This window comes from Myotis daubentonii, chromosome 4, assembly GCF_963259705.1.
Source record: "Myotis daubentonii chromosome 4, mMyoDau2.1, whole genome shotgun sequence".
Taxonomy (NCBI): domain Eukaryota; kingdom Metazoa; phylum Chordata; class Mammalia; order Chiroptera; family Vespertilionidae; genus Myotis; species Myotis daubentonii.
This window is the reverse complement of record NC_081843.1, coordinates 10698211-10724899: the sequence shown is the minus strand read 5'-3', so window position 1 is coordinate 10724899 and position 26689 is coordinate 10698211. Positions and strand designations below refer to the sequence as shown.

The 26689-nt window shown below is 46.2% G+C and overlaps 2 protein-coding genes across 4 annotated transcripts in view; both read right to left on the bottom strand.

Annotated features, from left to right (window-relative positions):
- The window catches only part of LOC132232794 (acyl-coenzyme A synthetase ACSM1, mitochondrial-like), a 187990-nt gene that overhangs the window by 118796 nt on the left and 42505 nt on the right, over positions 1–26689 (bottom strand). The gene's annotated exons all lie outside the window — the stretch shown is intronic.
- The window catches only part of LOC132232795 (acyl-coenzyme A synthetase ACSM1, mitochondrial-like), a 59498-nt gene continuing 42373 nt past the window's right edge, over positions 9565–26689 (bottom strand). The window contains exon 13 of one of the 2 annotated variants that reach the window (XM_059692402.1): positions 9565–9902. In XM_059692402.1, the coding sequence (XP_059548385.1) occupies positions 9807–9902 (96 nt within the window). In that variant the 3' untranslated portion in view covers positions 9565–9806. Of the gene's footprint in view, positions 9903–14324; positions 14411–26689 lie in introns of those variants that run through there. The other variant, XM_059692403.1, reaches the window with a different exon arrangement.

The following is a 26689-nucleotide window of genomic DNA, read 5'->3' as shown; positions in this document are numbered from 1 at the left end:
CAATCAATGACTTCCTCTCATCATTAATGTTCCTATCTCTCTTTCCCTCTCCCTTCCTCTCTGAGCCACAAAACACAGAGACCTCAGGACCTCTTCAGGCAGGGATGACTGCTCCGCCCTGGTGATTCCCTGAGACCCTGCCCCACCCAGTTTACAACCCCACCCAAACTGTGCCCAGAGGCTTTTGCATATGAATAGCCTGGCCTTTTTCAATCTAAAACTAAACTAACTGCAGCTAGGTCAGAGAGCCCCAGAGCTTCCAAAAGAAGGCCCAGAGCTCAATAGCAGCCTGCATTGCTTCACAGCTGAGCCTCATCTGGGAACCTCCAAACCCCAAACAAAGAGGAGGAATCCAAGGATCTCTCGGTAGCTCCTGCTGGGTGGCCTCAGAAGTGGTGGACTCTGCACCTCAGTGGAGATGCAAGAGCCAGTGTAACCAGTAGTCAGAGTGAGACCATACCAGATTACACCTCTTCACATCCATAAGGGACACAACTCAGGGGGCAGACTCAGTGACCACCAAAGCCCACTGAAGCAAGTCCTGCCCCATAGGGTGTCTCCAGCAAGCAGTTCTCCCATTGTAGACACAACTGGTCCTCACAGCCAATTGGCTTGGAGGTCAAATCCTCCCAGTGACACAAACAGCAATCAAGGCTTAACTACAATAAGACTGTGCACATAAAGGGGTACACCAAGAGCATCCACCTCAGGTGACTGGGGAGGCTGAGCCATTGAACCCTATAGGACACTAGCACACAAAGCCACTATGTCAACACAGGGAAGCAGCCAAAATGCAGAGACAAAGAAACATGTCCCAAATGAAAGAAATGGAGGAAAGCAAACTACTGGATATAGAGTTCAAAACCACGGTTATACGGATACTCAAGAATCTTCTAGAAACCTCTGAGAAATTTAGTGAGACCCTCAAGGATATGAAAAAGGACCAATTAGAAATTAAACATACACTGACTAAAATAAAGAATAATATACAGAGATCCAACAGCAAACTAGAGGATCCCAAGATTCAAGTAAAAGATTTGAAATATGAAGAAGCAAAAAACACCCAACCCAAAAGGCAAAAAGAAAAAAGAATCCAAAAATATGAAGGTAATGTAAGAAGCCTCTGGGACAACTTCAGGCTTACCAACATCTGAATTATGGGCGTGCCAAAAGAAGAGAGAGAGCAAGATATTGAAAACCTATTTGAAGAAATAATAACAGAAAACTTCCCCTACCTGGTGAAAGAAATAGACTTACAAGTCCAGAAAGTGCAGAAAACCGCAAACATGAAGAATCCAAAGAGGACCACACCAAGACACATCATAATTAAAATGCCAAGGGCAAAAGACAAAGAGATAATCTGAAAAGCAGCAAGAGAAAAACAGTCAGTTACCTACAAGGGAGTACCCACATGACTGTCAGCTGATTTCTCAACAGAAGCTATGCAGGCCAGAAGGGAGTGGCAAGAAATATTCAGTGATGAATAGTAAGGACCTACAATCAAGATTACTCAACCCAGCAAAGTTATCATTTAGAATTGAAGATCAGATAAAGAGCTTCACAAATAACAAAAAGCTAAAGGAGTTCATCACCGCCAAATCAGTATTATATGAAATGCTGAAGGGTATTCTTTAAGAAGAGGAAGAAGAAGAAAAAGGTAAAGATAAAAATTATGAACAACGAGTTACAAAAAAATACATATCTATCAACAAGTAAATGTAAAAATCAAGTAAATAAAAAATCTGACGAACAGAATAAACAAGTGATAGAAAGGGATTGGACTGACAATTCTCAGGGGGGAAGGTGGTGTCGGGGGTGTGGGAAGAGACTGGATTAAAATAGTACACCTATAGATGACGACAGTGCAGTGGGGGGAGGTAAGGGCATGGGGTGGGGTGGGAACTGGGTGAAGTGCACCTATGGGGGGAAAAAGAAGAACAACTGTAATAATCTGAACAATAAAGATTTATTTTTTAAATCAATTAAATTAACAAGAGAATCCCAAATGCTAATAGGTGTCCAGAAGAAAATAGAGCAAGATAATATAGCAGTGTGGCTGGGTGGGGGGATAACTAAGGTTATCCTCTCTTAGGAAGTGACATTTTGTCACAGGAGAAGGGGGAGAAGGAGCCAGCCATGCGAAGACCATGGGAAAAGTGTTCCAGGGAGGAGGAGCAGCAAGTACACAGGCTGGAGGCTGAGCTTTCCAAGGAATAGATCGAGGCTGGGTTCAGAGACACAGGCAGGAGACACAGCACCAAGGAGACACTTTTTGGCCATAATAAGAAGTTTGGATTCTGCGTGAAGTGTGATGGGGTGGCTTGAGAGGATTTTAAGAGGAAAAAAACACATGATTCAGTATCCAATTAAGTGGCTGATGTCCTTGGTTACTTAATTTTGAAATAAAATATCATGGGAAAGAAGTAATTCAGAAGTGACATGATCAGGTTTGTACTGTAAAGAGCTCGCTGGCAGTTCTGTGAGAAGGGCTTTCGAAGTGAGGAGGATGCTGGATGGCCTAAGCTGTGATGGTGGCTTGGGCAAGCTTGACACAATGACCACGGAGAAGTGGCGGGTGTGGGGCAGCATTTGGAGACACCCTCAGGAGGACTTACTAGTACTGATGGTTTGAAGAAAAGAGGGATTGAGGTGACTCTCCAGCTTTTGGCTTCTGCAATGACACGTGTAGTCGGTCATGTTATACCTCTGTAAAAGCATGCTAAAGAGATTGCCTAACATGGCCAAGGACTCAAGGCCTGCCTTTCTTTAAGGCAGTCAGCGGTGCTCACGTCTCCCGACAATATTCTGCTTCTATCCTACCTGCCACATGTCTCCATCTCTGATTTCTGGCTTCTTTTATCAAAAACAATAGATATGAGCTGCTCAACTGAGAAACTGGGTACTGGGTGGGAGGGACTCTCACTCTCTTTACATTTTCTGATCAACCCTATCTCCTCTGGAAGGCAAAAAAATGTTTTGACTCTGGAATTTATGACACTACACAAACTCAGTTGGTTTTATGTTTGGCCAAGCCGTAGGAATTCACCAATGCCTTCCCCAGCCATTTCAGATCCAATATTGCATCGACTTGTGTCCCAGAGAGGGAGCCATCTGAGATAATGTTTGGAAGACACTCAAAGTGGCCAGCATATGGAGCAATGGAAAGTGCTTTTCAAATGGCAGCTGTTGTTGTTTTTAAAAGAGACTCCAGTGCCAAATAGGCAAAGCTGAGATCCTGTTTGCCAGTTACTATATCACACAGATACTGAGAAAGTCATTGCAATGCTGTGCTTGTTTCCTCACCCTAATATAAGAATAATAGTACCTACCTGATAGAATTAATATGAGAATTAAAGGAGATAATACATGCAGACTGCTTGGAACAGTGCCCGGCACATAGTAAGAATAGTAGTAGCAGTTGTAGTAGTAGTTCTGTTATAGACAAAGGGCAGTGGAAAGAGAGAAGATATAATTACTCCTTTAGGACCTCTTGCCTAAAGGAACTCATAAACATAAACTCATTTATACATATACTAGTGACCTGGTGCACAAAATTCGTGCACATTTAAAGGGAATTAATTAGAGGAAATACTTTAATATTGCTATTTGCCCTTTCTCTATAATAGAAGTGCCAACGATGAAAGAAAATTAGTAAAATGTATATGAAAATCTTCCTCCTGTCAGAGTCTGGGGTGTGCCACAGGAACCAGAGTCAAGTCCCCGCCCATCCATGTGAGCCTCGAAATTGAATGAGACCCAGTACCGGCCAGCCCCACCCCCATTGGGCTAAATGCAGACCTGGCCGTCCCCAACCCATCAAGGCCCACCGGGTTAGGGGCATGGCCTCAAGTCTCCTGACCAGGTGCCATGGTGGAGGGGAAAACGTGAGGTCCCCTGGCCCGAGCCAGGGGGCACAGCCTGAGGTCCCCTGTCAAGTCCCATCAGGGAGGCGCAGCCTTAGTTCCTTGCTATTGCTTGTTAAGGCTCGTTACGGGAACTTGGCCTCCACTGTGGGCGCAGCCATCTTGTGTTACAGAATCCGCCTATGCTGTGGGCGCCACCATCTTTGTGACAGCATGATAGTTAATTTGCATATTCCCTCTTTATTAGATAGGACTAGAGGCCCAATGCACAAAATTTGTCCGAAGGGCTTGGCCCTTGCAGCCACAGCTGCCTCAGCCCTCACAGCCCTGGCTGACTCGGCCCTTGTGGACTGGTTGCCTCATGGCCCCATGGCAGAGTCGCCCAGCCCACTGGTTGTTCTGGAAGGTTGTTCTGCCATCCTGTCTAATTAGCATATTAGCTCTTTACTATATAGGATTAGTACCTTGTATTTCTTTTCATTAAAAAAATGAATTGATGCCGAAACCGGTTGGCCTGCAGACTGAAAGGTCCCAAGTTCGATTCCGGTCAAGGGCATGTACCTTGGTTGCGGGCACATCCCCAGTGGGGAGTGTGCAGGAGACAGCTGGTCGATGTTTCTCTCTCATCGATGTTTCTAACTCTCTATTTCTCTCCTTTCCTCTCTGTAAAAACTCAATAAAATATATTTTTAAAAAAAAAATGAATTGAGACTCAAATTTTTCATGACTAAAAAATATTGACTCAAATTTATTGAAAATTGATCATGTTACAGGAACTGTAACAAATTATTTACATGTCATTTATAATAATAAAAGCATAATATGCTAATTAGAATGGACAACCTAACAACCATCTGGACATCCTTCCAGACGGCCTTCTGGACTACCTTCAGATGAAGCTGGGGCTGAGAGGGCTGAGGCAAACTGCCAAGGTTGCAAGGGGCTGTGAGGGCTGGCTGAGGCTGTGAGGGGCTGTGAGGACCAGCCGAGGCAGCTGGGCATGCGAGGACCAAGCCCCTTGCATGAATTTCATTCATCGGGTCTCTAGTATAACATAAATATTATTTGGAAATTACAATTATTGAATCAGAGGAGATTAAAAATGGGGGCGGAGTAAGTGGATGCTGCACAGGCACCCTCCCAGTAACAAACTGGAATTACTAGGTGTACTGGTTAATTACTAGGTGTAACATATTTTTTTCAATAGATGGAGTTATACATATGGGGATATATATGCAATTTCATATGTATGCTATTTTGTTGCATTGACAACAAGCTTCAGAACTTCATATGTCAAATTTGCTGAAGGTGTTAACATCAGAGATATTTTTATGTTTAAAAATGTTGAATTTTGTGCCCAAAAAAAGAGCATTTGCGGGAAGTTATAATGCATTAATTTATTTTGAAGAAAAGTGCTGCTAAATACTTTGGGAAGCTTATGGTGAACATGTTCAATCTCAAGATACTTGTCAATGCTGGTTTAAACACTTTAAAAGTGATTATTTCGATGTGAAAGACAAAGAATGTCCAGGTCAACCGAAAAAGTTTGAAGACCAACAATTACAAGCATTATTGGATGAAGGTGCGTGTCAAACTCAAAAACAACTTGCAGAAAGATTAAACATGGCTCAGCAAACAATTTCCTATCATTTACAAGCAATGGGAGATATTTTCAAGAAAGGAAAATGGGTGCCACATCAACTGAACGAAAGACAAATAGAAAACCAAAAAGTCATCAGTACAATGTTGCTGCAGTGATGAGAAAGAAAATCTTTTTTGCATGGAATTGTGACTGGTGATGAAAAGTGGATTTATTTTGAGAATCCCAAATGCACAAAATCATGGGTTGATCCAGGTCAACCGTCAACATCAACTGCAAGGCCAAATTGCTTTGGAAAGAAGACAATGATCTTCGTTTGGTGGGATCAGGAAGGTGTGGTGTATTATGAGCTTCTAAAAGCAGGTGAAACTGTTAATATTGATTGCTACCGACAACAAATAATCAATTTGAACCACACTTTGATCGTGAAATGACCAGAATGATCCCGAAGACACAGAAAAGTAATTTTGCTTCATGATGACCCACCATCACACACTTCAAAACCAGTTAAAGACACGTTAAAAGATCTTGCCTGAAAGTATTAACCCACCTGCTTTATTCACTAGAACTTGCTCCTTCAGATTACCACTTGTTCTGATCGATGGCACACTCACTTTCTTAGCACCACTTCAAAACATACGAAAAAGTGGAAAATTGGGTCTCTGAATGGTTTGCCTCAAAACAAGATAAGTTCTATTGGGACAGTATCCACAAATTACCTGAAAGATGGGGAAATATGTAGGTAGCAGTGGACATTACTTTGAATAAAGCACTTTTGATGTCTATTTTGAAATTATCATGGTTTTTTTTATTACAAAATCTACCATTATTAACTACTACACCTAGTAGAAATAAAATACAGAAAAACTGCCTTAATAATCAATGGAAGACTCACTAGAGAGAACCCTGATAATGGAGGACCAAAGTGGAGTCTGCATAGAGACTGGAAGGAGGGGCAGAGTGGGGAAAGGGCTGGCTGGGCATCCACAGACAGCAACTGGAGTTCCAGAGAGATATCTCAGCTGTGGCATTTGCCACTGAGAACTCTGGGGTCTAATCCCCAAGCTGGGCCCCCCCAGTAAAGAGCACCAGAACTGAGAAGGGTACCCACATAACATCTGGGTGAAAAGCACTGGGGTTGCTGTCTGCCAGGACGAGATGCTGGAGATTCAGGCCCACTCTTAAAGGGCCAACACACAAAATTCCCTGTGTAGCCACCCACTTTGTGCTCAGGCAGAGGGAGGGCAGAGTGGACTGGAACTGTGGGAGTAGAAGCCAGGATCAGGGGCTCTGGGGTTAGAGCTCAGAAGGCAGACACCATGGTTTCCTGTGCTGAGTCAGTCCCCTATGCAGCAGAGGACATCTTTCCCACAGGGACATTTGCTGTACAGCAGGCTTTGCCTGGGGGGAGGACAGTTGACCCACCCTATTGAAAACACCTTGCCCCACAGTGCTGAGTTCCTGAGGTCACTTAAGAGGCTAAAAATAACAGTTAGCCTCCAGGAAGAAGCAACTGCCCCACTCTCTTAGAAAAAAAAAACTCTTGCCACACCTGAGGACAATTGCCTGAGGGCAATTCAAGTCAGAATCCTTTCAGTCTTCAGGCAGAGGAGGTCTCTGGAGGCTTTTAGTCTTGGCTAGATCTAATTAGTCAAGAGACAGTGTTTGACACTGTTCTGCACTAGAAATTGAGAGGCGTAGCAGAGCTATTTAATACACAGTCACAAATCCAAACACACAGTCAAAATGAGGAGACAAAGAAACCACCCCCAAAAGAAAGAACAAGAGAATTCTACAAAAGAAGAGATCAATGAAGCACAGATAAGAAATTTATCTGAAACAGTTCAGGGTAATGATGGTAAAGATGCTCAACAGCATGAAAAAAAAAAGATACAGTAACTTGGACTCTGAAAACAGAAATAACGAATGACATAGTACAAATAAATAACACCTTGGAAGGAATACACAGCAGATTAGGGGAAGCTGAGGATGGAATAGTGAATTAGAAGACAAAGTTGAAAAAAAAATCACTCAATCAGAGAACAAAAAGAAAAACCATTAAAAAAACAAGAGAACAGCTTACGGGAACAGTAGGACAACATGAAACTGAAGCATAGTGGTCCCTCCTTTGGAGAAACTGCTGTTATTCTTAGTCTCTTATTCTGTAGGTCAACTCTGTTATTTTTAGACTGTAGAATAGCTTTGTTTTTAGCTTGAATAATAGAAAAGATAAACTTAACTGTGTGACCTTGCAAGCTAGCCATCTAACGGGACTGATGCACTGATACTGATAATAATTCCCATATTCTCATGCCAAGTGTTTGTTCATCCAAGGTTACAGGTGTCTATATAGATATGTACTCAAGGTTACAAATTGTCTGTACAGATTGACAGGTGTTTGTTAGATATGATATGTGCTCATGGTTACAAATTGTCTGTAAAAATAACTTAGACAAGGACATAAAAGAATATAAAAAGAAAATGCTTCCTCCTTTGGGTGTTCAAAATTTGACAGAGATAATCTGCTCTGAACCTGGGCACAATAAAGATGACTCCTAACTAATTGGCTTATTAAGGCATCTTGTCCAGCTCGCTGATTTGGGATACAACAAAATGTAGCAATGTTCATATAGTAGGTGTGCTGAAAGAGGCAAAAAGGGAGGAACCGACAGAGAACATGTTTGAAGGAATAATGGCAGAAAACTTCCCTAACCTGGTAAAGGAAAAAGTCACACAAGTCCAGGAGGCATAGAGAACCCCAAGCCAAAATAACCCAAATAGGACCGCCACCAGACACATCATCATTAAAATGCCAAAAATTAAAGACCAAGAGAGAATCTTAAGGGCAGCAAGAGAAAAGAAAACTGTTACCTACAAAAGAGTTCCCGCCAAAACCGGTTTGGCTCAGTGGATAGAGCGTCGGCCTGCGGACTGGAGGGTCCCGGGGTCGATTCCGGTCAAGGGCATGTACCTTGGTTGCGGGCACTTCACTAATAGGAGATGTGCAGGAGGCAGCTGATCGATGTTTCTCTCTCATCAATGTTTCTAGTTCTCTATCTCTCTCCCTTCCTCTCTGTAAAAAATCAATAAAATATATTTTTAAAAAACAAAACAAAAAAAAAAAAAAAAAGAGTTCCCATCAGGCTGACACCTGATTTCTCATCAGAAACTCTACAGGTCAGATGGGAATGGCATGAAGTACTCAAGGTAATGGAAACAAAGATCTGAGACCAAGATCACTATATCCAGCAAGGTTATCATTCAAAATATACGGTTAAATAAGGAGCTTCCCAGTGAGGAAAAAAAGGCTAAAGGAGTACATCACCCCCAAGCAGTACCTGTACTTTTCCCTTTGAGTTTGTGTGTCTGTGCCCTCTTGCAAAGGGCTTTAGAGGCAATCTCCATAACAGTGACTCCCAAGAGTGAGGGAAAAGGAGACAATATGTGCTTCTTCCCCACCCCAGGCTCAGCCCCTTCTGCCCCTGCTGCTCCCAGCCTGTGATGTGTCCCTGGGGGGTCTGATCGGAAGGATGGATGAAATGAAGGGTCAGTTCATAGAACCCTAAGCCCAGGTTTGGGGAGAAGGTGGGGAAGACTCTGATGACAGAAAGAACTTAAAGAGTGTGGAGGGGGAATTTTTAGGGAGGACTCTGGGCCCTGGGAGAAGGGCTGGAAGAACCTGGATCCCTGAGAAGGAATGCGTGTGTGGGTGCACATGGGGGAAAGCTGAGGGGTAAGACCCCTACGCCCCTGGCCCCTCCTAGGAATGAGGGACGGGGCACCTCTGGAGAAGCTGGGAGAGTCCTGTGGAGCCCGGTCCCTGGAGAACTGGTCACTCCCTTGCCCACCCCGGGCCTAGGCTGGGACCCAGCTGAGGCAGGTGCCTGGGCTGCTCAGAGCATCACTCCCGGAACTCTGGGTCCTGATCACCTACTGGATGTGCAAGGCCACCTGGGAACACTGGGGTGTGTGCGGGAGGCAACAGGAGCGAGAATCAGGCCCTGTGCTCTCTCCGGGGGGAGGGGGGGGGAGCAAGGAGGGACCACATTCAGCACAGGTTCATGTACATGATGAAGGCACAACGCAGGAGCACCCTTGATGTCGATGTCAGCACTTTATTATCTTCAGCCCCGATCTGAGCGCCCGCCTGGGCATCCAAAGGAACAAGAGCCTTGGAGGCAGGGTAGTGACTGTTGTTCACTTGAAAGGACAGAAATGCGGGAATGCTGGCCGTCCTGGGCCCGTCCCCATCAACCCTCAACATCCCCCCTCACCCCGCCATGTGGGGGCACAGAGGCAGCCAGGGTGTGTGCCCAAGGTCACACCCAGAAGGGATGCTGAATTTACTGCCGTTGCATCTGACGGAACTCCTTTTCCCGAAGTTCACTCCTTTTGATCTTGCCAGTGATGGTTTTGGGCAGCTCAGGGACAAACTCCACCTGGGTGAGGAGAAAGCAAACCATCCTGAGTCCTGCTGTCACTTCCTACCAGTCCCCACTCCTCCCTTCACCCTGCATGTCCCCCATACAGGCTGTAGCAGGCGGTGGCCTCAATGGTGGGGGCCAAGTATGTCAGGTCCTCCTCCTGACCCCCTGAAGCTGGCTGCAGCCCTGTGACGCGCTCTGACCAATGAAATGTGGGGGAGTGAAGCGTGCCACCTCTCACAGGAAAGTTGGAACCTCTGAGCCTGGCCACCCTCTCTGTCCCTCTCTGACAGCACCAGGCAGGTATCTATGTGGTGGCTGCTGCTCTATCCTGGTCCCAGGAGACCACGATGGGCATGTGGCATGAGCCTTTCTTACAATAATCCACGTGGCTGTGGGCTGTTTGTGACAATAACATCTAGCCAAGTGGTTTCAACATGGGGCACATGCCCCACAGGGGGTCTATTTGATTTTTAAGGGGAGCAATTTGAGAATGAGTTATTAACAGTGAATTTTTTCCATTTCTTATTGTTCTGGGGGATATATATATATACTAGAGGCCCGGTGCACAAAAATGTGTGCACTCAGGGGAAAGGGGGGGTCCCTCAGCCCGGCCTGTGCCCTCTCGCAGTCTGGGCCGCCTCGGGAGATAACGACCTGCTGGCTTAGGCCTGCTCCCTGGTGGCAGAGGGCAGGCCTAATCCCTAGGTGCAGCCCCTGGTCGGGCTCAGAGCAGGGCCGATTGGGGAGTTGGGGCACCGCCCCCTGTCACGCACAGAGCAGGGCCGATCAGGGGGTTGGGGTGCTCCCCCCTGTCACTCACAGAGCAGGGCCGATCAGGGGGTTGGGGAGCTCCCCCCTGTCACGCACAGAGTAGAGACCATCAGGGGGTTGAGGAGCTCCCTCCTGTCACTCACAGAATAGGGCTGATAGGGGAGTTGGGGCACTGCCCCCTGTCACACACAGGGCAGGGCCCGTGGGGTGGGGGGTTGGGGCGCCGCACCCTGTCACACACAGAGCAGGGCCGATCAGGGGGTTGGGGCGCCTTCCCCTGTCAGGAACAGAGCAGGGCCGATAGGGAGGTTGTGGCCCCTCCCCCTGTCCCACAGAGAGCTGCAGGGCGATCAGGGAGTTTGGGCGCTGCCCCCTGTCACGCTGATCCTGGTGCTGGAAGGCCTTGCGGCTCTGCTGATCCTGGTGCTGGGAGGCATACTACCCTTTTACTATATAGAATACAGGCCTGGTGCATGGGTGGGGGCCGGCTGCTTTGCCCTGAAGGGTGTCCTGGATCAGGGTGGGGGTCTCCACTGGGGTGCCTGGCCAGCCTGGATGAGGGGATGATGGCTGTTTGCAGCTGGTCACACACCCTCCAGGGTGGGGGTCCCCACTGGGGTGCCTGGCCAGTCTGGGTGAGGGGCTGAGGGCTGTTTTCAGGCTGGGACTGAAGCTCCCAACTGCTCCTTTTTTTCTTTTTTCTTTTTTATTCTGGGCCAGCTTTAGCTCTGGCTCCAGCTCTGAGGCCTCCGCTGCTGAAAGCAGGTATCTGGTTTGTTTAGGTTCTATAACCGAAACTCTGTATCAACTCCAGCTCTGAGATCCCGGCGGCTGAAAGCTGGTTTCTGGGGTTTTGTTTAGGTTCTATATTTGTTACAATGTTTCAAACTGCAAGCTCAGAGGCCGGCAAGGCAGGCGGGGAACGTTGCAGTCCTCCGTCACTGAAGCAAGCAAGCCTCATGTTCAGTTTAAGCTGCCTGGCTGCCGGCCACCATCTTGGCTGGCAGTTAATTTGCATATCGCCCTCATTAGCCCATGGGAAGGGTAGCGGTTGTACGCTAATTACCATGTTTCTCTTTTATTAGATAGGATATATATATATATATATATATATATATATATATATATATATATATATAGAGAGAGAGAGAGAGAGAGAGAGAGAGATTTATGCATTTCAGTTCTCCATTATATATTTTGAAACTTTATTTGCTATTTTTTTCATATCACTCCATATTATCATTATTTTTTAACAATTTCTTAGTGATTTCTTCCTCAGTACTTTAACGGTCCTTTCTTTCATTTATTTTTCTCTTTCATGGATGCCATGTTCTTTGGGAGCTTCTTTACACCAAGTTAATGACCTTTTAGGCTTCCTCCACATGTATAGGAATTCACTATTTCAATAATCTATACTAATAAAAGGGTCATATGCTAATTAGACCAAATAGACCAAATGTCTTCTGGATGTCCTTCCTGACAAAGCCCGGGGTGTGGCCCGCCTGCAAACTGCCAGCGGCCCTCACCCAGGCCAAACCCGCCCCCCAGCAGGGACCCCCACCCCGATAGGGGGCAGTGGCCAGCCTGCAAACCACCCGTTGCCCCTTGCCCAGGCCAGCTCTGCCCCCCAGTAGGGACCACCATCCCAATCGGGGGCGTGGCTAGCCTGCAAACTCATGGCGGTACCTTACCCAGGACAGCCATGTCCCCCAGCACAGACCCCCATCCTGATCAGGGGCATGGCCAACCTGTAAACCACCAGTGGCCCCTTGCCCATGCTGGCCCCACCCCAGCAGGGACCCCCACCCCAATCTGGGGACCCCTTCAGGGCAGGCCAGCTAGCCCCCACCCATGTACCAGGTCTCTATCCTATATAATAAAAGGGTAATATGCAAATTGACCCTAAAGGCAGAATGACCAGAACGACTGCTGGACCAGTCACTGTGAGGCACACTGATCACCCCTTGGTTCCTTTTCCCAGCCAGCAGGCTCCAATCACCTGATGGCAACCCTCGGCAAGCAGATGGTAACAGCCAACCTCTCGTTCCCTTCCCCCTGGCCTTCAGGCACAGATCACCTAAAGGCAAATGGGGAACAGATGGTGGGTGGTGGCGGGGGGTGGGATTGGCGGCGAGCATCTGGGGAAGATGGCCCTGATCACAGGCCAGACCTAGAGACCATAATCACACATGAATTTTGTGCGCTGGGCCTCTAGTAAAAAGTATATGTCACAGGGGCGGGGGGGGGGGGGGGCTCAGGATTTTAGAGATGCTTAGATGGGGCATGACCAAAAATGATTGGGAACCACTGATCTATCCCGTCCTAACTGGTACGCATCCCCTATTCTATTTTGTAGGAGGCAGCAGAGCCTAACATTAAAAGCAAGAACGCTGCTGCTGTTGGAAACACATGGTTCGAGGTCCAGCTCTGCTTGTATTAACTCTATTCTCTGAGCCTCAATTTCAACTCCATAAAATACTTGGTTAGACCATCTCAGGCTGCGGAGAGGATGAAATGAAATAATAATGCATGTGAAGCATTGAATCCAGGGCCTGGCACATGAAGTAAATATTCAGTAACTGTTAGCTACACAGCTTTACAATATGCACTGACTATAAACATTCAGACAATGTACAAAATGTTAACTTGTTAGCATCCATATCCTTTCAAACTTTGTTTTTAACCAAATACAAATATATTATGTATATTCTCTCATAATCTGCTTTTTTTACTTAATAATATATTGTGGTACCTTTATATTAAAAATAGAAAATGTACATCATTTAAAATTACAAGATAATATTACATTTCACAAATAATTTTATAATTTCTTTATTGGACAAATGCAGCCCTGGCCAGTGTTTCTCAGTGGTTGGGGCATCAGCCCACACAGCAAACTGTCATGGGTGTGATTCCAGATCAAGAGCATGTACCTGGATTGCAGTTTCCATCCCAGGCCCAAGTTGGGGTGTGTACGGGAAGCAGCCAATTGATGTATCTCTCTACATCAATGTTGCTCTCTCCCTCTCTCTTTCTCCCTCCCTCCTTCGATCCCTCCCTTTCTTCCACTCTCTCTAAAAACCAATGGAAAAAATATCCTCAGGTAAGGACTGACAATAAATAAAGATGTAAACAGAAAAAAAATGCAGTAGAATAAAAAGAATATGAATGAACTGCCACAGATGAAATTTCAAATGGTGGCAGAGGAAGTGGATGCTGCACAGATATGCTCCCAGGAACAAACTAGTATTACAACTAAAATGCAGAAAACTTCCTGAATAATGAAAGGAAAACTCACAGGAGAGAACCCTGGTGTCCAAGAACCAAAAGTGGAGATTGCATAGAGACTTGTAGGAGGGGCGGAGGTGTGAAAGTGCTGGCTGGGCGCCCAAGGACAGTTCTCAGTGGGGGCTGCCACTAAGAACTCTGGGGTGTAATCCCCAACCTGGGCTCCCCAGCAGAGAGAACCTAAACTGAAGAGGGTATACACATAACATCTGGCTGTGAAAAGCAGTGGAGTGCTGTCTGCCAGGGAGTAACAGCTAAAAATTAAGGCACCCCCTTAAATTTTCTGTGGAGCCACCCACCTTGTGCTATGGCAGAGGGAGGGTCAAGTGGACTGGAGCTATGAGAGCAGAACACAGGACTGGGGACTTGGGGGATAGAGCTCAGAAGGCAGACACCCCAAGTTTCCTGGGCTGGTTCATTCCCTCAAGAGGACATCTTCCCCACATAGACAGTTGCCTTGCCTGGGGGAAGACAGTTGATATACCCTATTGGCAAACACCTTGCTCTGAGGCCACTTAAGAGATTAAAAGTAACAATTAGCCTCCAGGCAGAAGCAACTGCCACACCCTGTTGAAAAAACTCTTGCCACAACTGAGGACAATCACCTGGGGGCAATTCAAGTTGGAATCCTATCAGTCTGTAGGTAGAGGCAGCCTTTGGAGGCTTTGAGTCTTTGCCTGATCGAATTAGTCAGAAACAGCCTTTAACACTGTCCTGCACTAGAGATTGAGAGGTGTGGAGGGTCTAACTCATACATAGTCAAAAATCCAAACAGACAGCCAAAATGAGGAGACAAAGAAACAACCCCCAAATGAAAGAACTACAGAATTCTCCAGAAAAAGAGATAAATGAAGCAGAGATAAGAAATTTATCTGAAATAGAGTTCAGAGTAATTATAGTAAAGATGCTCAACAGCATGAAAATAACATTTAATAACTATGAAAAAAGAAAAGTCTGAGATAAAGAATGTCATAACACAAATAAAGAACACATTGGAATGCCAAAACCGGTTTGGCTCAGTGGATAGAGCGTCGGCCTGCGGACTGAGGGGTCCCGGGTTCGATTCCGGTCGGGGGCATGTGCCTGGGTTGCGGGCACGTCCCCAGTGGGAGATGTGCAGGAGGCGGCTGATCGATGTTTCTCTCTCATCGATGTTTCTAGCTCTCTCTCTCTCTCCTTTCCTCTCTGTAAAAAATCAATAAAATATATTTTAAAAAAAAAGAACACATTGGAAGGAATACACAGAAGATTAGGGGAAGCTGAGGAAAAAATCAGCGAATTACAAGACACTCAATCACAGAACCAAAAAGAAAAACCATTAAAAAACAGGAGGACAGCTTAAGGGACCTGTGGGAGAACATGAAGCATAACAATATTAGAATAACAAGTGTGCCAGAAGAGGCATCAAGGGAGAAAGGCATAGAGAAGGTGTTTAAAGAAATAATGGCAGAAAACTTCCCTAACCTGGTAAAAGAAAAAGTCGCACAAGTTCAGGAAGCACAGAGAACCCCAAACAAAAAGAATCCAAACAGGCCACGGCCAGATACATCATCATTAAAATGTCAAAAATTAAATACCAAGAGAGAATCTTAAAGGCAGCAAGACAAAAGAAAACTGTTACCTACAAAGGAGTTCCCACAAGACTGACACCTGATTTCTCATCAGAAACTCCATAGGACAGATGGGAATGGCATGAAGTGCTCAAGGTAATGGAAAGCAAAGATATGAGACCAAGATTACTATATCCAGCAAGGCTATCATTCAAAATAGATGGTCAAATAGATGGTGTATTCCTTCCAATGTGTTCTTTATTTGTGCTATGTCATTCTTTATCTCAGACCAAAAAAAAAAGACTGAAGGAGTACATCAAGAAATGCTAAAGGTATTGCTGTAATGAGAAGAAGAAAAAGAGAGAGGAACCTAGCCATACAGAATTAAAATGGCAATAAATAAGTACCTATCAATAATAACCCTAAATGTAAATGGATTAAATGCTTCAATCAAAAGGTGTAGGGGCCTGGCTGGCATTGCTTCATAGTTGAGCATCCACCAATGAACCAGGAGGTCAAGGTTTGATTCCTGGTCAGGCCATATGCCTGGGTTGCAGGCTCAATCCCCAGTGGGGGGCAGGCAGGAAGCAGCATATCAATGATTCTCTCTCATCATTGATGATTTTATCTCTCTCTCCCTCTCCCTTCCTCTCTGAAATCAACAAAAAATATATTTATTTTTAAAACAGAATAGGGTACTGAATGGATATAAAAACATGACCCAACTATATACTATCTACAAGAGACGCATCTCAAAACAAAAGGCACATACAGGATGAGAGTGAAGAGATGGAAAAATTTTTTTCCATGCAACTGGAAAAGAATAAAAAGCTGGAGTAGCAATACTCATATCCGAAAAGATAGACTTCAAAATGAAGGCCATCATAAGAGACAGCAAAGATCACTACTTAATACTAAAGGGATGGATCCAACAAGAAGATAGAACCCTGGTAAACATCAATGCACCCAATATAGGCACCAAATTATATATATTTCAGAGTACTTTAACAGAGAGATCTGCAACAATACAGTCATAGCAGGGGAGTTTAACACCCATCTGCTTCACCAGATAGATCTTCCAGACAAAAACTTAACAAGGAAACAGAGACTCTAAAGAACACACTGGATCAGATGGATTTAATTGACATTTATAGAACATTTCACCCCAAAGCAGCAGAATATGCATTCTTCTCAAGTGCACATGGATCATTCACAAAGATAGACCACATGTTAGGACACAAAACAAGTCTCTACAAGTTCAGGAAAATTGAAATCCTATCAAGCATCTTCTCATATCACAGTATAATGAAATTAATAATAAACTACAATAAAAAATGCCCCAAAACATTCAAACACATGGAAGCTAAATAGCATGTTACTAAACAAAGAATTGGTTATCAATGACATCAAGAAATTAAAAAATAACCTTCCTGGAAACAAATGAAAATAAACACACAACAGCCCAAAATCTCAGGGACACAGCAAAAGCATTCCTGAGAGTGAAGTTCATAGCACTACAGGCATACCTCAAAAAACAAGAAAAATTAACAATAAAATATTTAACCCTTCAACTTAAAGAACTAGAAAAAGAACAACAACAAAAGCCCAGAGTAAGTACAAGAAAGGAAATAATAAATATTAGAGCAAAGATAAATAACATAGAGACTACAAAAAATAAAAATAAAAATAAAAACAATGAAACCAAGAGCTGGTTCTTTGAAAGGATAAACAAAATTGATAAACCATTAGCCAGACTCATCAAGAAACAAGGAGAGCCCTGACCAATTTGGCTCAGTGGATGGAGCGTCGGCCTGCGGACTCAAGGGTCCCGGGTTCGATTCCGGTCAAGGGCATGTACCTTGGTTGTAGGCATGTCCCCAGTGGGGGGTGTGCAGGAGGCAGCTGATCAATGTTTCTCTCTCATCGATATTTCTTACTCTCTATCCCTCTCCCTTCCTCTCTGTAAAAAGTCAATAAAATATATTTTTTTTAAAAAAAGAAACAAGGAGAGAGGACCCAAATCAATAAAATCAGAAACTAAAGTGGAGAAGTAACCACTGACACCACAGAAATACAAAGGATTGTAAGAAAATACCATGAACAACAATATGCCAACAAGCTGGACTATGTGGATGAAATAGACAAATTCCTAGAAAAATACAATCTCCCAAAACTAAATCAGGAAGATTCAAAAAACTCTTATAGGCCAATAACAACTGATGAAATTGAAGCAGTAATAAAAATACTCCCACCAAACAAAAGCCCAGGTCTGGATGGCTTTACAGGGGAGTTTTACCAAACATTCAAACTACTAATACCTATACTCCTCAAACTATTTCAGAAAATCCAAGAGAAAGGAACACTTCCGAACTCTTTTTATGAGGCCTACATTATCCTAATTCTAAAACCGAATAAAGACACTAAAAGAAAGCAAATTACAGGTCAATATTCCTGATAAACATAGATGTTAAAATCTTCAACAAAATATTAGCAAATCGCATCCAGCAATGTATTAAAAAGATCATACACCATGATCAAGTGGTATTTATTCCAGGGTTGCAAGGCTGGTATAATATTGGCAAATCAATAAATGTGATGCATTATATAAGCAAATAAAAGACAAATATAACATGGCCATATCAATAGATGCAGAAAAAGCATTTGACAAAATCCAACGCCCATCTATATATCTATATATATATAAGCCTAAGCGACCATCGCAACCGAAACAACCGAACGGATGACTGAACAGGCTGCATGGGGCGACCAGGCTGGTGGGGTGGTTAGTGAGGGATGTCCAAACAACTGAACAGCAGGCTGTGTGGGGCGAACAAGCCAGCAGGGAAGGGCCATGAGGGGTGACAAGGCCAGCAGGGGAGGCAGTTGGAGGTTACCAGGCCAGCAGGGGGGGCAGTTAAGGGTGACCAGGCCAGCAGGGGGGGGCAGTTCGGGTGACCAGGCTGGCCGGAAGGGGGGGCAGTTAGGAGTGACCAGGCCAGCAGTGAGGAGGCAGTTAGAGGTGATCAGGCTGGCACAGAGGGCAGTGAGGGGTGATCAGCCAGTGCGGGGGGGGGGGGGGGGGGGCGGGGCGGGGGGGAGTTAGGGGTAACTAGGCAGGCAGGTAGCTGAGCAATTAGGAGCCAGTGGTCCCAGATTGGAGAGGGTGCAGGCTGGGTTGAGGGGACCCCACCCCAGTGGACGAATTTCATGTACCGTGCCTCTAGTATATATACCCAACCCCTGATCCGCCCTGCTCTGTGTGTGACAGGGGATGGTGCCCCAACTCCCCTATCGGCCCTACTCTGTGAGTGACAGGGGGGAGCTCCCCAACCCCCTGATCAGCCCTGCTCTGTGCGTGACAGGGGGAGCTCCCCAACCCCATGATCGGCTCGGCTCTGCTCTGATTTTATTATATATCCTATCTAATAAAAGAGAAACATGGTAATGAGCGTACGACTGCTACCCTTCCCATTGGCTAATCAGGGTGATATGCAAATTAACTGCCAGCCAAGATGGCAGCCGGCAGCCAGGCAGCTTGAAACGAACATGAGGCTTGCTTGCTTCAGTGACGGAGGAAACCAATGTTCCCCGCCTGCCTTGCCAGCCTCTGAGCCTGCAGTTTGAAACATTGTAACAAATATAGAGGCTAAACAAAACCCCAGAAACCTGCTTTCAGCGAGCCGGGATCTCAGAGCTGGAGTTATACATTGTTTCGATTATAGAACCGAAACAAACCAGATACCTGCTTTCAGCAGCTGAGGCCTCAGAGCTGGAGCCTCAGAGCTAAAGCTGGCCCAGAATAAAAATAAAAAAAAAAGAAAAGAAAGAAAAAAAGGAACTGTTGGGAGCTTCCGTCACCCGCCAGCCTGAAAATAGCCCTCAGCCCCTCACCCAGACTGGCCAGGCACCCCAGTGGGGACCCCCACCCTGAAGGGGATGTGACCACCTGCAAACAGCCATCATCCCCTCACCCAGGCTGGCCAGGCACCCCAGTGGGGACCCCCACCCTGATCCAGGACACCCTTCAGGGCAAACCAGCCGGCCCCTACACGTGCACCAGGCCTCTATCCTATATAGTAAAAGGGTAATATGCCTCCCAGCACCGGGATCAGCGGAGCCGTGAGGCCTCCCGGCACCAGGATCAGCGTGACAGGGGGCAGCGCCCAAACCCCCTGATCGCCCTGCGGCTCTGTGTGTGACAGGGGGTGGGGCCACAACCTCCCTATCGGCCCTGCTCTGTTCCTGACAGGGGAAGGCGCCCCAACCCCCTGATCGGCCCTGCAGCTCTGTGTGTGACAGGGTGCGGCACCCCAACCACCCCCCCCACGGGCCCTGCTCTGTGTGTGACGGGATAGAGCCATAACCTCCCCCATCGGCCCTGCCCTGAGTGTGACAGTGGCGGCGCCCCAACCCCATGATCGGCTCTGCTCTGTGGGTGATAGAGGACGACACCCCAACCGCCCCCCATGGGCCCTGCTCTGTGTGTGACGGGGTAGAGCCATAACCTCCCCATCGGTCCTGCCCTGAGTGTGACAGGGTGCGGCACCCCAACCCCTGATCCACCCTGCTCTGTGTGTGACAGGGGATGGTGCCCCAACTCCCCTATCGGCCCTACTCTGTGAGTGACAGGGGGGAGCTCCCCAACCCCCTGATCGGCCCTGCTCTGTGCGTGACAGGGGGAGCTCCCCAACCCCCTGATCAACCCTGCTCTGTGCGTGACAGGGGGTGGCGCCGCAACCTCCCCATCGACCCTGCCTTGAGTGTGACAAGGGGCGGTGCCCCAACCCCCCAATCAGCCCTACCCTGAGCATGACTGAGGGTGGCATCACAACCTCCCGATCCGCCCTGCTCTGTGCATGACAGGGGCGGTGTCCCAACTCCCCAATCGGCCCTGCTCTGAGCCCGACCAGGGACTGCACCTAGGGATTGGGCCTGCCCTCTGCCACCCGGGAGCAGGCCTAAGCCAGCAGGTCATTATCTCCCGAGGGGTCCCAGACTGCGAGAGGGCACAGGCTGGGCTGAGGGACTCCCCCTTCCCCCTGAGTGCACAAATTTTTGTGCACCGGGCCTCTAGTATATATATATATATATATATAGAGAGAGAGAGAGAGAGAGAGAGAGAGAGAGAGAGAGAGAGAGAAAGAGAAGTAATATGCAAATTAGCCAGGATGCCTTAAGGCATCGGTTCTCAACCTGTGGGTTGCGACCCCTTTGGCGGTCAAACGACCCTTTCACAGGGGTCGCCTAAGACCATCCTGCCTATCAGATATTTACATTACGATTCATATCAGTAGCAACATTACAGTTATGAAGTAGCAACAAAAATAATTTTATAGTTGGGTCACGACATGAGGAACTGTATTTAAAGGGCAGAAGGTTGAGAACCACTGCCTTAAGGTGTCACGACCGGCTCAAGAGGAGGCTACATCACAACCAGCTCAGGAGGAGCTGCGTGCGCAGATGGGCGGGAGGAAACTGCATGCCGTCCCTAGCCCCAGTGGCCGTGGGGAGCCTGGGGCTAGGAGAGGGCCGGAGCAGAGACACAACACACAGGGGCACCTGCTACAAGCCTCTGCGGCTTGGAGCATGCCCCTAACCCAGCGGACACACCCCAGGTGGGGGTGTGCTCCGAGCTGGGTCTGGGTTCGATTCTGATCAAGGGCATGTATCTAGGTTGCAGGATCCTTCCTGGCCAGGGCCCAGGCCAGGGCTCATGCAGGAGGCAACCAATTGAAGTGTCCCTCTCACATTGATGTTTCTCTCTGTCTTTCCCTCTCTCTTCCTGCTCTCTAAAAATCAATGGAAACATATCCTCAGGTGAGGATAAAAAAAAAAAAAGAAAGAAAGAAATGTCATAGCCTATGAAAGACACATCTTGAAAATGCCTAAAGAAAGTTGTCATTTATTCGTGGTGAAGGGGCTGGGATACATGTTGATGAAGACACCTTGGTGACTGTGGCGGCCATCAGTGGCAGCAGCAGCGGGGTGATGAAAGTGGTACCTTCCTCTGATTATCCTGGTCACCTCCTGCAAAGGGGAGCGGGCCTAAGTCGTCAGTAGGACATCCCCTGAGGGTTCCCGGACTGTGAGAGGGAGAGGCTGAGCTGAGGGACCCATCACCACAGTGCACGAATTTTGTGCACCGGGCTTCTAGTTTTTTTTTTATAAAAACTCTCAGCAAAGTGAGAATAGAGGGAGAATATCTCAACATGATAAAGGCATATATGACAAACCAACAACAAATAGCATACTCAATGGGCAAAAACTAAAACCCTTTCCCCTAAAAATAGGAACAAGACAGGGATGCCTACTTACCACTCCTGTTTGACATAGTACTGGAAGTGCTAGCAATAGTCATCAGACAAGAAAAGAAATGAAAGGTATCCAAATTGGAAAAGAAGAAGTAAAACTGTTATTATTTGCATATGATATGATATTGTACATAGAAAACCCTAAAGACTCCATCAAAAAACTACTCCACTTAATAAATGAATTTGGCAATGTAGCAGGATACAAAGTTAACACCCAGAAATCTATGGCTTTTTTATACACCAACAATAGGCCAAGAGCATGAAATTCGTGCACTTGAGGGTGTCCCTCAGCCCGACCTGCGTCATCTTGCAGTCCGGGAACCCTCGGGGGATGTCCGACTGATGGGTTAGGCCCATTCACTATGGGGAGCAGGCCTAAGCTGCAGTTGAACATCCTTAGCACTACTGTGGAGGTGGGAGAGGTAGCTGCACGTGCCAGCCATGAGCCTGGATTCAGGCTGAGCGGTGCTCCTGCGTTGAGCATATGCCCCCTGGTGGTCAGTGCACATCATAGCGACCGGTCATTTTGCTGTTCAGTTGATTTGCATATTGGCCTTTTATTATATAGGATAATGAACTCACAGAAAGAGAAACTAAAAATAACAATTCCATTTACCATTGCAATAAAAAAAATTAAGATAACTAGAAATAAACTTAACTAACGAGGTAGAAGACCTGTACTCAGATAACTACAGGACATTGAAAAAAGAGATAGAAGAAGACATAAACATATGGAAGAATAAACCATGTTTATGGATTCATAGAATCAACATCATTAAAATGTCCATACTACCCAGAGAAATCTATAGATTCCATGCAATCCCCCATAAGGTACCAATGGAATATTTCACAGACCTTGAACAAATTCTCCAAAAATTCATATGGAATTTAAAAAAGACCCCAAATGGCCTCAACATTCCTGAGAAAGAAGAACAAAGTTGGAGGGATCACAATACCAAATATCCAGCTATATTACAAAGCCACTGTTCTCAAAACTGCCTGGTACTGGCACAAGAACAGACATATAATCCAATGGAACCAAACAGAGAACCCAGAAATCGACCCAAGCCATTATGCTCAATTATTATTTGACGATGGAGGCAAGAGCATACAATGGAGTCAAAATAGTCTCTTCAATAAATGGTGTTGGGATCACTGGAACAATTCATGTAAAAAAATCAAACTAGAGCACCAACTTACACCATGCACAAAAATAAACTCAAAATGGATAAAGGACTTAAATGTAAGATGGGAAACCATAAAAATCTTAGAAGAATCCATAGGCAGCAAAATATCAGACCTATGTCATAGCAATATCTTTACTGATACAGCTCCTAGAGCAATGGAAACTAAGGAGAAAATAAACAAATGGGACTACATCAAAATAAAAAACTTTGCACAGCAAAAGAAACCATCAACAAAACAACAAGAGAGCCCACTGCATGGGAAAACACAGTTGCCAATGGTATACCAATAAGGGTTTAGTCTCCAACATTTACAGGGAACTCATACACCTTAACAAAAGAAAGATAAACAATCCAATCAAAAAGTGGGCAAAGGACCTAAATAGACAATTTCAAAAGAGGACATACAGAAGGCCAAGAGAGCCCTAGCCGGTGTTGCTCAGTGCATAGAGCGTTAGCCTGTGGACTGAGGGGTCCCAGATTCGAGTCCGGTCAAGGGCATATACCTTGGTTGTGGGCACATACCCAGTAGGGGGTGTGCAGGAGGTAGCTGATCGATGTTTCTCTCTCATCAATGTTCCTAACTCTCTATCCCGCTCCCTTCCTCTCTGTAAAAAATCAATAAAACATACTTTTAAAAAAAAGAATGCCAAGAGACATATGAAAACATGCTCAAAGTAACTAATCATCCAAGAGATGAAAATCAAAATGACAATGAGGGAGAACCAAGATGGCGGCATAGGTTAACGCCAGAGTTTGCTGCTTTGAACAACTACTTCAAAAGTGAAACTAAAAGACGGAAGGGACATCACCCAGAACCACAGGAACGCTGGCTGAGTGGAAGTCCTACAACTAGGAGGAAAGAGAAACGCACACGGACACTCAGAGGAGGCGCAGTGGTGAAGTCAAATTCTGAGGTGCGGAGTGCGAGGAGCGGGCTGGCAGCGGAGGGCGCGGTTGTTGTTTTCAATCGGGAGGGAGTCGCAGACTCTGAGCACCAGATCCGGGCGAGTCTTTAGGGACCCAGGCTCAAACGGGAGAAGTGGGACTGTCTGGCTTCGGTCAGAGCGAGTGCAGCTTTCTCTCCCAGCTTTGCAGCGGGTGCTGGGACTCAGAGAGGCAGAGCCCCTGGGGACAGGACTGAGAGCAGCCATAACTGCTCTCTCCGGCCCACCCTGTTGATCCTGTGCGACCCGCCCCGCCCAAGCCCTGCACAGAGGCATTTGCAGGATAGCCTCAGGCAAAGGCTAGATTAGCCCCTCCCTAGAGGACAGAAGTTCTCTCACTGCTGACACAGCTGGTTCTCATAGCCACTTGGCCTGGAGGTCAAACCCTCCCTGGAATTAGCTACAACAATCAAGATTTAACTATAAGACTGGGAACAAAGACCACTAGGGGGTGCACCAAGGAAGCATAACAAAATGCAGAGACAAAGAAACAGGACAAAATTGTCAATGGAAGATATAGAGTTCAGAACCACACTTTTAAGGTCTCTCAAGAACTGTTTAGAAGCTGCCGATAAACTTAATGAGATCTACACGAAAACTAATAAGACCCTCGATCTTATATTGGGGAACCAACTAGAAATTAAGCATACACGGACTGAAATAACGAATATTATACAGACACCCTACAGCAGACCAGAGGAGCGCAAGAATCAAGTCAATGATTTGAAATGCGAGGAAGCAAAAAACACCCAACCAGAAAAGCAAAATGAAAAAAGAATCCAAAAATGCGAGGATAGTGTAAGGAGCCTCTGGGACAGCTTCAAGCGTACCAACATCAGAATTATAGGGGTGCCAGAAGATGAGAGAGAGCAAGATATTGAAAACCTATTTGAAGAAATAATGACAGAAAACTTCCCCCACCTGGTGAAAGAAATAGACTTACAGAGAACCCCAAACAAAAGGAATCCAAAGAGGACCACACCAAGACACATCATCATTAAAATGCCAAGAGCAAAAGACAAAGAGAGAATCTTAAAAGCAGCAAGAGAAAGAAACTCAGTTACCTACAAGGGAATACCCATACGACTGTCAGCTGATTTCTCAACAGAAACTTTGCAGGCCAGAAGGGAGTGGCAAGAAATATTCAAAGTGATGAATACCAAGAACCTACAACCAAGATTACTTTATCCAGCAAAGCTATCATTCAGAATTGAAGGTCAGATAAAGAGCTTCACAGATAAGGAAAAGCTAAAGGAGTTCATCACCACCAAACCAGGATTATATGAAATGCTGAAAGGTATCCTTTAAGAAGAGGAAGAGGAAGAAAAAGGTAAAGATACAAATTATGAACAACAAATATGCATCTATCAACAAGTGAATCTAAGAATCAAGTGAATAAATAATCTGATGAACAGAATGAACTGTTGATTATAATAGAACTAGGGGCCCGGTGCACGAAATTCGTGCACTGGGTGTGTGTGGGGGGGAGTGTCCCTCAGCCCAGCCTGCCCCCTCTCACATACTGGGAGCCCTCAGGCGTTGACCCCCATCAACCTCCAATCGCAGGATCGGCCCCTTGCCCAGGCCTGAGGCCTCTGGCTGAGGTGTCCGGCCCGGGCAGCGGGGACCCGCAACTGCAGCAGCCCCACGATCGTGGGCTTCGCTTTAGGCCCAGGCAAGGGACCCCTAGCTCCCGGGACTGCCAGCTTCGACCGTGCCCAGCTCCCATCGCTGGCTCCACCCCTACTTCCTGCTATCACTGGCCAGGGCGGAAAAGGCACCTGATTCTCCGATCATGGCTCGGGGGCAGGGCAAAGGCGGCCCTGCCCCCCAGCTCTTAGCTCCCCCCTGGGTTTCCGATCACTGTCAGTGGCAGGGGGCTTCTTCCTGCTTTCCCTTTCGCCTCCCTGCATTGTGCCTACATATGCAAATTAACCGCCATCTTGTTGGCAGTTAACTGCCAATCATAGTTGGCAGTTAACTGCCAATCATAGTTGGCGGTTAATTTGCCTATAGCCCTGATTAGCCAATGAAAAGGGTAGCTCGTACGCCAATTACCATTTTTCTCTTTTATTAGTGTTGATCAGGGACATAGAAAGGGAATGGACTGACTATTCTTAGGGGGGAAAGGGGTCTGGGAGATGTGGGAAGAGACTGGACAAAAATCGTGCACCTATGGATGAGGACAGTGGGTGGGGAGTGAGGGCGGAGGGTGGGGCGGGAACTGGGAGGAGGGGAGTTATGGGGGGAAAGAAAAAGAGGAACAAATGTAATAATCTGAACAATAAAGATTTAATTTAAAAAAAATGACAATGAAGTACCATCACACACCTGTCAGAATGGCTATCATCAACAAATCAATAAACGACAAATGCTGGGGAGGATGCAGAGAAAAAGGAACCCCTGTGCACTGCTGGTGGGAATGCAGACTGGTGTAGCCACCGTGGAAAACAGTATGGAGTTTCCTCCAAAAATTAAAAATAGAGCTCCCATTTGACCCAGTAATCCTACTTCTAGGATATATATATCCCAAGAAATCAGAAATACCAATCAGAAAGGGTGTATGCACCCCTATGTTCATAGCAGCACAATTTACAATAGCTAAGATTTAGAAACAGCCTAAGTGCCCATCAGCAGATGAGTGGATTCCAAAACAGTGGTACATCTACACAATAGAATACTATGCCGCTGTAAAAAGAAGGAACTCTTACCATTTGCAACAGCGTGGATGGAACTGGAGACCATTAT